The sequence below is a fragment of the Maylandia zebra genome, linkage group LG16 (genome assembly GCF_041146795.1).
Source record: "Maylandia zebra isolate NMK-2024a linkage group LG16, Mzebra_GT3a, whole genome shotgun sequence".
Lineage (NCBI taxonomy): Eukaryota > Metazoa > Chordata > Actinopteri > Cichliformes > Cichlidae > Maylandia > Maylandia zebra.
Window position 1 is genome coordinate 18,686,598 of NC_135182.1, and position 15,220 is coordinate 18,701,817.

Consider the following 15,220-nt stretch of genomic DNA (forward strand, 5'->3'; position numbering starts at 1 on the left):
TGCCTCATACTTCAAAGTCACGCTAGGATTGTACCTATCATCTAAAACTAAATTCCATCCATCCTTTAGGGAGTAGTGTTACAGTCGCTCTGTCAAGTATCGTGGAATGACCCATAAAAGCTGCTTAGATCGATAAATAGCGATGCATGGCTCATTGCAATGTTAATCTGCAGAACGGGTGCCGAGAGGTCAGAGGAAATGTGTGGGAGAAACAGCCTATCTTTGTGCTCCTCTGAAAGGACTCACTGTGATATTCTCAATCCTATTTTAAAAAAAGTCCCTAATGTCAACCAGAAGATGGGCAAATATTTAACTCCGTGGGATTATCCACAGAGGCAAATAAATATAATTGCGCGTTTACATTTGAAAGCAATATTTCCCAAATTTTCCCTGCCTGATTTTTACAATAAAGATGCAATGTCATGCAAAGTGTATGAGCCCTCGTTGGCCTTTTACCATCAGAGACAAAGCTTTGGTACTAACGACCGGCCTATTATTTAGTTGTTGCATTTTTTTTCCCCATTTCTTTTATGTCCTCTGAGACTTGGACATCTTGCAACATGCCTCAAAGGAGGCTGGAGGCCCTATTGTTTTGAGGTTTTCACACTTGAGGGCCATGGTATTTTGTGTGTGTAGAGAGAGACTGTGACAGGCTGAAAGAGAGAGAGGCTGGGCTGGCTCGCACAGAAAGGAGCCTTCGCTAAACACTGGCCCGGCTCCTAGAAAAGAGAGAGGGATTAGTGTGCACAGACCAAGAAACTAATCTCCTTCGACATAATAGAACTGTACATAAACAACATCCCTGAGAAGTGAGCGGTGAAGCACTGACTGACTGAAGAGGCCGAACGTGTGAACACAAGGGCTCGGAATAAATTGCTGTTTGCTGTGGAAAATGATGATGAGAATCGACTTCCATCCAGAGATTTGAACATCTGGACGGCATCATCCCTTTACAAACCCACACTTAGAAAAACAAGCACAAGCAAACACAAATATGCAAACACCGCAACCTCTTTATACAGACACAAGCTCTCCAGTGTATAATAGCCACATTTGCATTAATAAGCTCGCGTTTGCGATAACAATTAATCACACTGATTAATTGCAACAGCAAATTTGGGAATCTAAGCTGCCAGTAGCAGCCTTGAAAGAAGACACTAACTGTCCATTTATCACATTCAAACGTGCAGCCTGAAGGTGTGCACAACTCATAAGGTTGTGTTTTACCAGTCGACACTGAGTATATATAAAAGATGAATGAAGCCGCAATACGTTTTTTAAAATAAGGCACTTTTTTATTGTTTTTTCAAGGAGAGAGTCCTAAAGAACAGGGCACATACTTCCTTAAAGGACTATTTATATATTAATAGAAAATTGTGTTTAAAATGCTTTGAATTGTCGAGTACTGTCACCTCAAAGGGAGAAGATCCTGGGTTTGAATCCAGGGTTGAGCCTTTCTGAGGTGCTAAGCAGGTATTCCAGTTTCCTCTCAAAGACACACATCGTTTAGGTTGATTGGTGTTTCTGGATTGGCTGTAGCTGTAAATGTCTGTCTGTCTCTTTCTGTTAGCTCTGTAACTGTCTAGCATGCACCCTGTCTCTGCCCCTCCAACAGATTGTATGAGTTTCAGAAATATAATAACAGAACATGATACAGAGTCCAATTAGCCTGCATTTAATTTTTTGTACACATTTCTGGGGGTTGGTTTTTTTTAGTCTCTGATTTTTATAATGGGAACAACATAACTGATAAGAAGTTGCTCTTTTCCAAACCATCACATTTTACATGTCAAACAAATCCTGTGGTTTGAATGTTTTGAGTCTCTGTGAAAAGGACATTAAGGAGACCGAACCACCATCTAGTGAAGATGCACTTAATGCAATAATGGTTCATTGTAAGTTTAAAAAGTGAGAAATCACTGAGACTAATTTGAGTAGAATACAATGCATGCCTCCAGGCCTGGAAAGATATGATAAAATGCATTTTTTTTTAAAAAACTTAAAGTACTTCTACACACTTTAACTATTAAACACCGTTTAGCATTTAGGATTATCGAAAATTCATTCACAAGGCTTTCATCCAACATACACAAATAACTCAGCATGAGGTTTTCACACGCACAGAAATCACACCCTCCATGCGTGTACAGTACATTAGGCTCAACTGTGTCGCACGCTTTAATTTCTTGTAAACATTCCCACTTCTCATTTTATGATGGTGGAAAGGCTGCTGAGCAGAAGAGGCGTTTAACGCTTTTCAAACACACAAGAGCTCAGAGAAGCAGCGTATTATGTTGACCAACCTCGGCAATGGCAAATTCACTCAGGCTGAGCTGCTGAGCTAGATGACCTGTTTATTTAGACTTAGAGAGCACGTGTCTCAGGCTCCTGGACCGATCAGTGAATATGTTGTACACAGAGCCTGCCACGATGGAGTTTACAGCCAAAATAAGCAACAGTAATTGCCAAATACTCGAGTATTGGAAGGGGAAGCAGGTCTATTTACTTCTCTTAGCAGCTTCAATTAAAGCAAACAGCAAAGAGGGCACAGGTTAAGGATTATTTTATTACTTAGCAGTTTGTACAGTTTCTACCATGGAAAAATAACATGTAACATAAGACCGTATTTACATTTCCATTTTTACAAAATGTCTTTACAAGATTTTTCTTTTTTTTGCCAGTTCCCAAAAAAAAAAAAAAAAGAAAAGAAAAAAAAAAATGAGGCTAAAACACACAAAACATACACATTCACACACATCCAAACCAAACTTTGTAATACACACATAAATAAATATAGACATTCACTGACTGTCACGACAAATATTTCTACAGCCAAGAACATGTACAATTCATCATTTCCACACAAGTTATAATTTCATTAATAAACATTACATATTACTTCCAATATAATTCTTTGTTAATCTGTTAATGAAATATTGCTAACATATTGAAAAGAGGTAACACAGACATTTCATGCCAACAGAATGCTAACGGCTGTCATGCAAAACCATTACAAGCTTTCAATTTGAAGCAAGTAAATCATTTACAGTTCTAAAATCAAATGTACTACATGCAACGTACTACGCGAAATATTCTGGGTTAGACAACGATGACTTTAGTTACATTGACCATCAGTACTGACTGTGTGCCAAAGAGCCTCTTTAACTGATAACACAAAATAAATACTTTAATTTCTACTTTTCTTTCTTCATTAATTGTTTTACATTTATTGCATTTCCTATCGAATATTCCATCATCTTCAAACATGTTCCCAAATTATTTTGTTTATTTCAACCGTGTAATAGCCAAATCTAAATCAGTCATTGTTGTCTACAATGACTGCTTCATCACCAATTCTGGGGTTCCTGGATCTAGTTTTACTTATTACATGAACTCCTTATGGGATAAGTTGGGGAGCTGTGTACTAACCAACGCGGAATATGAGACCTCAAAATATAAATTTCACTCTATAGATAAACCCCTTCCGGTTACTTGGAAGTCAAGAGAGAGGGGTTATGAAGGAATAGCTGACGTGTTGTGGAGCCTGGAGGAGATAGACCCATATTTCACAAGAAGGGGGGGTCAGTTCATGGTCTGGTGCGCTGTGTTTCTGTTTGGTTCCACACATTCCTTCTTTGACAGACAGGAGCAGAGAGCCACTGGTACTTCTTCCTACTGGGTTTGCCTCGACTTCAAACTCAGTGTCTCTCTACCGACGGCTTCTGGTGATGAGAGTGGTGCTGCCGCAGCCTTGGTCCTTCAAAAAACACACAGATTCAAAGAACTGTCAGATACGACTTCAGATTGAATCACTTTGAATTGGTTTTTCAGGGAGTAGCAATGCGCTTCTTTTTGCCACTTATATGAAACCTGGTGTTTAACTACAGCTTCCCCTATTGCAACATATGTAATGTAATTACTGTTCAGTAATATTACAGTTGCTAATCACCTATAGTTTCAAATTTTTTTTATGTTTAGGCAGGTCAGCCTTTAGCCACCTTGATTTTCCTAGATGAGCACTGAGGCTTGGTGCCTCTCTGAATTACTTTGACGGTTGTAACTCTGCTGGCTGCTTGGTGGTTTATTGAAGGCGCATAAAAGGCTGATCTTGCACATGCCCTAAGAAAGATAGGGATTTGTGCTGGCACGTCCCTATATGTACAGTTTAACATTGTGTTGTTTACTTAATTTTCTTTTTATTTGTTTGCTTTTTTTTCGGTAAATGCTCTTTTTTATATAATTGATTTGACTGATTGATAATTTTGTTCTGATATTGAAGCCGATTATTGAGAATCATGTAGTTTTACTTATATTGGTACTGACTACTACATTTCTGATATAGTGGCATTCCTACAATAAAAAATAAAAGTTGAAGATTAATGTGACTTTTCAATAATACTATTATCTTAAACTCTTGTGGCCATAGCATTTATGATGGGAAAACCTGATATTGTAACAGCCCTAATAATGAGATGTGTATATTACACCTACATTGCTTTTCATGTAGCTATGACAACGCCACTGTTGACACAACACCTTAACATTTACATTTTACTTTCAGTAACAGCAAAAACATGCTGATTTACACAATCAGCAGAGGAAAATAGGTAGATTCATTACTTCACATTATATTAGGCATTAATACCATATATAGTCATATATTTACTGCAAAGACAAAACATAACTGTTTAGCGCCATGGTTTAAGCAGCTACAAATAGAAGATCTACAGTATGCTATTAGGACTGAACAGTAACAGACACCAAACAAAAGAGTCTCAATATGAATTTCAAATGTTGAATCGCTGGCATTATCATTTCAACTGAGCAAATTGAGGTGCAGCTCATAAATTATGGAAGCTGACAGTGACTTGCTACTTACGATGTTGTATGACAGGCAGTATGCTCGGGGTCTGAAAGGTCTTAACCGTGGCAGGACCTTCTCCTCCAGTTGTTATAACCTGCACCTCCAGTCTGTAGTAGGTGGACGGCCGCAGGTTGGACACTACAAGCAAGTTATGATCCTGCAAAACGAAGGAGGGGAGCAGGAGACGACATGCAATCAGATGAAATGCAACAGAACACGCCTTTGATTCTGACAGGACTTTAATGTGAATGGGCCGCAAAAGAGGGGAGTGTAGCCGTCTTTGCACAAGTCACAGACAAAAACAAAGACTTTGTTTTCATAAGGCTGTCTGTATCTCTTTTCACTGCCAGGTTGATAAAGTGTGCGGTGGGTGGTTTTATTTATAGACAAGCTCTAGAGGCTGGGAGGTGCAGATAGGCGGAACGTGTTGTTGATGGAACAGATTATGTCAAAGAGCAGCTTTTTCAGAGCTTTCACGGAGGATGAAAGAGGCAGACGTGAAGGGAGATGAATGCGCAGAGGAGGAGAACTTCCAGCAGGACAAAAAACTTCCCCAGATCTATCCCCGTGTCTGTCTACATACTACCACTTATCAAACGATTCATGCAAAGAAGCCACAACAGCGTTATCCTCAAATCACGGTCACATCTGACAGATACATTTCTTTTCCTGTTGCACACACTAATAGTCTTGTCACAACACGATCTCCTGTGGTTTCATAAAAACCATATTAACATTCAAAACTTTAGCTAAACTCCAATTCTGCTTCAGTAAAAACAGACTTACTGGTGGCAGGATCTGGGACTGGGAGATGATGCTGTTGGGCAGGCTGTTTTGCCGGCTTTCAGTTGTGATTTCAGCCCAGGTGACCTGGAAGCCCGTGATTCGCTGATGGGGAGCCAACCTAGAGACGCGCCAGTGGAAATTGCCGGTGATGTTTCCCTCATTGGTCGTGAAGGAAGCCGTCAGGTTCTCAGGTTTAGCAAGAACTTTCGGAAGCCCTGAAGCTGTTAGGACAAAGTTGGTGTCATTATTATAGAAACATTTTTGGGAAACATCCGTGAAGACTGACAAATTAACAAAGAAATACAGCTACTCTGGTTTTGTAAGAAAGGTTATGTGAGAAACTATTTATCCTGAACGTGTTAAACCTATATTTTAAGTCTATAGAGATTTTTCTCATCATCATGATAATAATAATGATATTCTAACAAATGTTTTTGTATTGTCTCCACTAATGCGGTCGGTTTTAAAATCCCCCAAACAGCAGACTACTCACCTCCCTCTCCTGGGCAGGGGATGTGTTTGTGAGTCTTGCTCCGGATGGTAGCGCAGGATGGGGTGAGGAAAGTGGTGCTCTCGTCCTTCGAGCGCCTCTTGGACTTCAGCATGTGAACAGTGACTTTGTACTTGCAGGAGAACAGCAGGCCTGGGAGGTTGATGTAGTTCTCCTGTGCAAAGAAACACATTACTCAGTTCTGATGACTTTGACATGTCACCCAGGTCAGGTCCCATGGAGCTTGGGAGATAATTAAATACACAGCGCAGATCACGTTCCCACTCAGGCCCCAGGAACACGTACCGTACTGGAGGACTACTTTGAACTCTCACATGGTAGGGGTTAGGCTACTATTCTCCTATTCAAACTGTAATAGAAATGATTTTTTCATAGCTTCCAAATGTGGCACAGCATAAACACAAGAACCTCAACAAGAAGCAGCGATCAAAACGAATTCATGCCTAATTTGAGATGCCTGTAAATCCACGTTAATGGGCTCTTTGGAGCCATGTAACACTGACACTAATTTCTAAGTTTAATCATCTATTGATCTGAATGAGAAAAGCTTTTCTCAGCTCTCTGTGAAACAAAAACCCCCGGTGAGTAGTGGATTTAGACTTTCAGTAATAGAACAGGGCCTCCATTAATAGACAGCCCTTAGGGAAAGGGTGTGTGTATATATATAATATATATTCTCACTGATATGTAACAGCTTTGATTAAAAGTGAATGAGGCACTGTGCTCACATAAAAGCACAAGGCTGCAACCCTTCCTGGTGATCTATAGAAAATGGAAATGTATTTCCTAGCAACCACGGTGCTGGTTTCTAAAGAATGCGTTGATTACCAGGCCTCTGCCATCACGTATCAGCCTGAGCACAAACAGTTAACCCTCTCTGTGTCAAGCTCTCCAACACAGACAACACTGCATCCTAAAACAAAGCCCCACACAGCCGCACGGCTGGGGCTGCTGAATTCTGGGAAACATTGTTTAAGTAAATAAAAGTTACTGGCCAACACACCGCATGCGTGACCACACGACTGACTCATAATATTCAAAACAACAGCCACTGGTTTGCCTGGTGCAAATCTAACACAACAGGGCTCCTGATTCACTCGGCGCAGTTGTTTTCCTTAGTGGAGCTATTCTTCCTGAGCATCAAACAAAGGCTTAGGCACATGCTTTGCTTAGCACAAAGCTTCTGACCACGCCACTTCTCTAATGCGCTGCCCTACGAGAAAGGACCCCCAGCTGGAAGTGGTGCGTAACAGCTTCTGGGGACTGACCTGCGTGACGGACTTCTGTGGTCCTTGGGTCTCGTTGTGGCTACAGTACTCTGGCATCCACTGGACATGGTAGCGACTCACAGAGGAGTCTGAAACAAAGAAAGGAGGAGAATAGAGAATGTAACAGAGAAATTACTCAGTAGTCAGTTATTTTTTTTAATATAATTTAATTATGATGTGTATATAAAAGAAAGGGAAGTTGTGCATTAAAAAAAACATTACAAAAAACTATGGGTGTATTATTACAGCACGTATGGACTGCCATTTATTTAGCACTTTTCTGGCTTAATGACCACTCAAAGTGCTTCAGAGCATAAGCCACATTTAAGCAGATATTCATCCGGTGTGTCATTCTGCCCACTTTGAGCACTTCATCTACCTCATAACCACGGCCAATTTAAAAATCACCAATTACCTAACATGCACGTCTTTAAACTGTGAGAGGAAGCCAGGGTACCCAAAGGAAACCCACACAAGCACAGTAAGAGCATGAGTAACTAAGTGGCTGTAGCTCAGATGCAACCATGGCTGATTTTGATGTTTTTTCAGTTCTTGAACTTTTTGCCACATGCTTGAGAAACACTCGATTTACTCCCAGTGGTGGATATGACATATTCCAGTGGATTAAAAATTAGTATTTAAGCAACTGTACTTAGGATTGCATTGCAGCCATCAAACATTTATCTGACATCAGAAGCAAATCTGACAGGCTGAAATCACTGATTTCCTTGTTTGGGATCAGATACTATTGGTATCTCTTTCCTAACATGAAAAAGAGTGAACTCCATTTGTTGTCTTTGCAATTATCAATTACAACTTTTCAGCTTCCTAAATCTGCCCTTTTGTCTGCTGAAAAGCTCATCGTGGTCCAAATCCTGCTTCTGCGAAACAGCATTCACTTCATTACTGTACAGTAGCCCCGCACAACCTCATCAGCAATATTTATCTACCTCATCTTATGTTACTGGATTTATTATTCATTCAGCTGTGTCCCTTGAATATATGAAATACATCTCTGATTAATAATTGAGTTGTGCTATGTTCACCCCTCAGTAGGGGCCTGGGTTGTAGTTTGCAGATAAAAGGGGTCCTTTGAAGGCTTAGACACAGATCTGGCACTTAAAGCCCCAGAGCTCTTTGGAAGCAGAAGAGAGGAATTACAGGGAACCGGGAAATCGGGGAAAGAACATAAACAAGATATGCCTAGCCCGGTCTGACTGAAGGAGGGCAGTGGTATGTAAAACAAGAAATAGGACATGGAAATCAGGTAGAGAACGGAACCGCAGCAGCGTTCGATAAATCATGACTGGAAGCCAGCCTCTGAAGTCCCGCCACAGCTGATCTGCCGTCTATTGTCTGGGTGTTAGGCAGACAGATATATTATCTGAGCTCGTGTACAACATGGTTCTCTTTCGTCTGCTGGACACAACCCAGAGGCTAGGCTGTTTTGAATCACAGAGACAATGAATGAGAGTTTAATCATGGTTCAGTTAACCTGTCGCTTTCTCTGTCACACAAGCCAGATGTCCAGAGACTCTTCAGCCCTCCTGAGGCCATCCGTATGTCTGTGTGTTTACGGTAGTGGAGCGCACGTTGTCAGAGTCCAAGCCAGGGTCATCACTCAGACTAATGAGTGCCAGTGATGCACACGCTGCGGACGGGGACCCACGAAACAAGACACAGAAAGAGAAGCTGGACTGGGATTAGCTCTGCTCTGCAACACCGTGATTCCCCAGGCATGCTTGATCCCGTCAGCATCACTCAGCTCTCTGAGACCAGGCCAACCTTGCTAACAGCTCTGGGCCAACTCCATAACCTGCCCCCCTCATTCTGATTCAGCAGTTGGTGTCTCACCAGGCCTCTCCTTCAGCCAGGGTTTGCATTCTTGACTCCAAGATGTGGAGTTTGGCTTGGGCGATGACATATATTAGTAACATAACATAGACCAGTGAATGGGACTTGACAGGTTACCCTGAGAGCATCGCTTTCAAGGTTTCCATATTTTCATTCTGGTATTAACAGAAAGTTTTTGGGAGTGAATGCCGCAGAGACAGCCATTCCTATAGGTTTTTTTTAACCCGTTACAGTGCTTCAATCCACCACCAAGCCCGCTTTCTATGACATCAAGTCTCGTAAAAAGAAAATCGACCGCTTCAACGCTAATGCGAAGGCAAGAATCTATTAAATACAGCTGTCAATAAATCCCATTGCACAGCTCTGACTCTGTGTGTTTATTGTTCTTTACTAAACGGTGGCTCTGCTTTACCCGTCCGTGTGCGGTTTTTGCCCAGCACTCACATTACACAGCTCTCACAAAGACACATTGTTTCATTTACACCATCTGATACCACATTCATAAAAAAAAGAAGCAAATTTCGATTGTTTGAGTAAGTGGGAATCAGTCATAACATTTTATTATGGTACACATGAGTCATAGTGATTGATGGGCATGATGGGGTGCTAATTAGATTCTAACGAAGCCATAAATCACTACAGTAGGGAGCTCACCTCCTCTCTTCTTCCAGTAGACACGGACCTGCAGCTGGCCGTCCTGGTAAAAGGGCGTGCCTACTTCTAGAGGGCCAGAAGGGCGTTTGGCCAGGGTCGAACCAAGAGGGGATATCTCCTCCTTCTTTGACTTGAGCACAGATTTTGCTGGAATGAGAAATGAGAAATGTTTCTTAGCTAAGACATGAAAGTGACTATGTTGCAGAAAACAGTCCAGCATGGTAACAGAAACACTATTATTTCTTTGTAAGATTACGCCAGTGAACAACATGTTCTTCATGCACAAATGTGCTGTAACACACACACACACACACACACACACACACACACACACACACACACACACACACACACACACACACACACACACACACACACACACACACACACACACACACACACACACACACACACACACACACACACACACACCTTTGAGGCTTGGCCTACGCTTCCCAAGAGTTCAAGAACTCCAAATGATTGCAGATGTGCTGTCAGTGTATCTTAGCTATTCCAGCTTTTTTCGTTGCAAATCTCATGATGATTGTTTATCTCAAATTAGGAAAATTCAGCTATCATGAAAAGCAAACAAACAAAAAAGAAAACTGGATTCAGCTAAAATGGTTTTCTCAAATCCCATATGGCTCAGCAATTAGACAGCTGCAGCTTCATCCAAGTTTCTTTTGATTTCAGGTAGCGGTGGCCCTGTTTGTGCATCAACAGTGAGTGCCTAACCTCAGTTGTGTCAGTTTCAAAGGAGCTTTGGCTAAACATAAAGATTATGATTAAAATAAAAGTTCCAGTTCTGTAACTTCTGGTTAATATTGGACTCTCAGGAGTTTAATTCCAAAAATGCAACTTTCATGTTTTGTTTTTCCAGTTTTCATTGTTTTCAACAGAAGGCATCAGAATAATATCCTTCCACCCTTCCATCCATCCATCCTCTTCTGCTTATCCAATTCAGGGTTGCAGGGAGGCTTAAGTTTATCCCAACTAGCATAAGGTGAGAGGCAGGGTACACTCTGGACAGGTCGCCAGCTTAGAGACAGAAAACCATTCAAGCTCACCTTCATACCTATGGGCAACTAAGAATCACCAGTTAACCCAACCCCACTAATTACATGTCTCTGGACTGTGGGAGAAAACCCAGACAAAAATGGGTAGAGCATACAAACTCCCCACAGAAAGGTCCCCATCCAGATGGTGGATTCAAACCCAGGAATTTCTTGCTGAGAAGCAACAGTGCTCACTGTCTGTGCTGACCCCCAAATAATGTAAGATTCTTTTTTCTTTTCAGTGTAAATTTATTACAAAAGTTATGGGGAAAAAATATTTTATGTAAGCAATTATGATGCCATGCACCACAAGCCAATTACTACACATTTGATTTCATGCATCATATGAGCCATCTGATATCTACCACCACACCAACTGCTTCTTATGCACACGTGCAAATTTCCATATTGATAACTATACTTCTATCATGGGTTGTAGTTTTTGGGTGCAATCTTGGAAAAATGTGCATTAGCAGAATTCTGTTGTTTCAATTCTATAATTGTGAATCTGTTACAATTTTTTTTTTTAATATATACAGCAGGTTTTTAATTTAGCCATTTTTCTCTGTTAGCTGCTCTTCCTTTAGGACCATCTCATAAACGTGCTTTAAATGAATTCATGATTTATGCCAACCATGCTAGCAGATCTGCGGGGCTACACTCAGGCACACTGGTAGTTTGAGTTAAATGTTAACGCCCCTTTACGCGCTAAAATGTGCAAAAATAATGTGCTGTTTAGCATTTAAAAATCAGTTGGGTGCAGATTAAATGCTTGATAACATTTGACAGGGATTCAGGCACCAAAATTAATCAGGCTCACAGAGTCACGAGAATCAAGGCAGAATCAGTTATTTGGATTTTCACGATGTGACTTATGTCTGTTCAGAATTTCATCAACCGACTGACATTCTGTCTGTCATTCCCGAAGCCACGCGTCTAGCAAGGGTAAAGAATAGGATAATAATGTTTACCTGAGTCATTATTCTGACTGGTACTGAAGTGAAGGGAGGCCTTGGAGCTCTTCAGACGCACCTGCCCCCAGTATGTGACAGCCTGCAGCTCCACAGTGTAACTGCTGTTTTGTTCCAGTCCCTCCAGATCTACCCAGTTTTGAGCCTGTAAAAACAGCAAAAAAAAAAAAAACCCACTTGGCTTTTGCCATTTGTATGTAACCACACTGTCACATGAGCTTATATTTAAAGTCACTGTACCAGCCACAGCTCCAGCCCAGCTCAATGCCAGACAACACAGGCCTGTGGGAAAGCCCTACTTATTAAGAACACATGTGGAGCTGAAAAAGGGGATGGTGGTGAGGAGATAGCCTTTAGGGCCTTAAGACAGAGCCATGTTATCAGAGCCTCCCAGGGCTTCTTCACTGTGTTTGGCTTCTAGCATTCCTCCATCAGCATGAACTTGATGAGTTCTTGTTATTGACTGTGGGTGTTTTGACATTCCTCTGCCAGCAGGCTGCTTTCAAAGCCCTGAGGTGCCAAAGTGGAAACCAGTAGTACATGTGTCAATAGGTGTCCGGTGTCTACCACCTCTATCTCCTTTGTGGCACATCTGGTATGCATTTCAAAAATTAATTCAGGAGAAGACTCTATGAAGGCAGGTCTGGACTATCCGAGCTTTTGGCCGAGTCTCTTAATGACATCCTCCTGAGCCACATCTATACCATATCAGGTCAGATGCTAATGGATATATTGTGTAAAAGCTCAAACAAGTACTCCATTTTTGAGAGCAGCCAGTGATCTTGGTCATGTGATTTATGTGTAATGTCTACGCTTAAAAAGATGCCAAAGAAACTCTTGTTTCTGGCTGCTACAAACAGCTGAGAGCAAAATGTTCTAGCATGCAAAATAAACTGCTCCAAAGAATAACAAAGGCATTAATAAAGAGGATCAGCACAATTCGTTCTAAATATGCTATTCATGTCATTATTAAAGAATGTCTTAAATATACTTTGCAATGATTGAAAAGAAAGTAATAAGTTAAGAATTTTGAATGCAGCTGGATTTAACAGCTAAAACATGTGTAAGAAAACAGATTTTTAAAATAACTACATTACACAATCAAATAATGAGCAGCAGAAAATGAAATGTACAAACATCGATATAAGAAGCACATACACACACCTTGAAATTGTGATTTATTGCTTTAAACAAGGCTATCCATCACACTAAATGTGCTTTCTCTCAAATCTTAAATCTGTGTTTAAGGGTTCTTTCATCAGCGTAAGGAATTAAAACAATCAAGAACTTATTGTATCACTCTGAGGATAAGTGATCTTCCCTACACATATAAATAAATATCATTCCGATTCCATGTTTATCTTTTCCCCCACTGCGGGCCCAAGCATATTTACAGAGTTGTACCGAAACTGGGAGAAAAGATGCTGAAATAATCTTGGAAGAGCCCTCGTAGTCTTAGAGACCGGATAAAGGAAAGAAAGAAAAAGAACACATCACTCAGACAGAGTGAGGAGATTACCCCATTGGTGGTCTTTCTCCTTTTCTTCTTGGATGGCACCATGGACTTGGTGGGCACGGTCCAGCTCCAGAACACTTTGTAGTGATGTATGGGGATATCGGGCTCCTCTGGCAATGTCCAGTTGAGACGAACTGTCACCAGGCCTTCCTCGCCCAGAGTCACGTTGGTGACACACAGACTGCTCGGGCTGGGAGGGGCAGATGGATCTGAAGACATAGCAACAACGCAGACACAGAAACAACACTGTGAGTTGGTGTTGATTCTAAATACATCTGTTAACACTTAGAGATGGAAACAAACTGGACCTCTAGTTCTTGGATATGGCAAATCTTGGTCCAAGGCACTTTTCAGGTAAAAAGTATTACAACCCAAGATACCTTTCACCTCCACAGCTGAGGAGGGGAACACGCATGGCACTGTGCAAAGTAATTAGTCCCCTATTAACAATCTGTCGTGAGGTATTATGACAGGTGTCGTGTCATTTCTATGACCGCGTTCGGCAGGACTGAGAGTACAGGTCAAGGGTTAACAAACACATGCTGCTCACTCTGGCTGCACGGTCCACACTTAGAATGCCAGTACTCCTACTAATATGCATGTGTCCAGCGTAAAGCTGGATCTGAACCGTATGAGTCCGTATGTGCAGCGACCCAGCCTACTGCTGTTGGCCGATGTCAGCCTGGTGCAGGAGGACAGGCAGGGCTACATGCCAGATGACAGACCAGAAGGGGAACGGTCTTTCTGTAATGAGAAAATGATTCATGCCACAACCCAGTTGGCTTTCCTCTCTCCTGCCCTCTCCCACCTGAAACACATTTAATCCACTCTAAAAAACACAATCGGACACATCGGTTCTCCAAACCAGCTGATGCTGGCCATGAAATATAAATAAGCAGTCAGCTTTTACAAATTGCCCTAACAAAGTATAGTAGTGTGAAATTGCATTCAGATGATATGACCGAACTATATAAATAACAGCGGCATGACAGAATGGTCGGGACTTCATCAAAGCCGTGGCAGCTCTCATCAATCTATCAACATTCTCGCAGTGATTGGCCTGATTGGAGGTCAGCTTCCATTCCTGCAGCAGAATCCCACCTGGTCTGAAAGCCTTTCAAAATGCCTCGGGGAGCTACGGCATGACAAAGGATTGACAGGACAGGTCAACACACCAGGAAACACACTAATACGTTTTGTACTTTGTACCATTTCTAGGATTTGGCAGAACATGGCGAGTACTCCAGTAGAGAACAGTTTATGCCTTGTATATGTTTCACGATATACATCTAAAGACACTTAGCTCAAGGCCAATGAAGGCATAACCGTAAAACCTGCTGCCTTGCCAACAAACAATATCTGATATAAATCAGATGCACTGTAGACACAGTGTTACACTCACAATCCTGTAACCCCTGAAGAACCACAAAACAACTGTCCGTGACTTTAACAAATGCCATCTGCAATACAACACGGCTATTTAAAATGTCCCAGTAGTAACACGGGATGCCATCAGAGTTCACTAATCTGTGGCAAAGATCTGAAATGTGGCTGGGTTACATCACTTTGTCTGGAAGCAAGACAACACTCGCATTCATTTGAAACCTGCTGCATCCTGACTAATTCAGACTTATTACATTTTATATGACTGTAAAAAGGGGAAAGCCCTGCTTTGAAGATGTAAGTAAAGATCTCATTGCAATACAGAAAATGAATGCTCTGTGCACCCAAGCACTCCTCA

At 41.5% G+C, this 15,220-nt stretch overlaps 1 protein-coding gene across 1 annotated transcript in view; it reads right to left on the reverse strand.

Annotated features, from left to right (window-relative positions):
• Positions 1-2,546: 2,546 nt before the first annotated feature.
• Positions 2,547-15,220, reverse strand: part of anos1 (anosmin 1) — a 40,829-nt gene continuing 28,155 nt past the window's right edge. Inside the window, exons 7-14 of the mRNA XM_004557863.5 lie at positions 13,483-13,688; positions 11,964-12,108; positions 9,938-10,084; positions 7,430-7,518; positions 6,144-6,315; positions 5,651-5,871; positions 4,880-5,021; positions 2,547-3,757 (exon numbers count right to left, since the gene is read on the reverse strand). Of these exons, the coding sequence (XP_004557920.1) occupies positions 3,699-3,757; positions 4,880-5,021; positions 5,651-5,871; positions 6,144-6,315; positions 7,430-7,518; positions 9,938-10,084; positions 11,964-12,108; positions 13,483-13,688 (1,181 nt within the window). The 3' untranslated portion in view covers positions 2,547-3,698. The remainder of the gene's footprint in view (positions 3,758-4,879; positions 5,022-5,650; positions 5,872-6,143; positions 6,316-7,429; positions 7,519-9,937; positions 10,085-11,963; positions 12,109-13,482; positions 13,689-15,220) is intronic.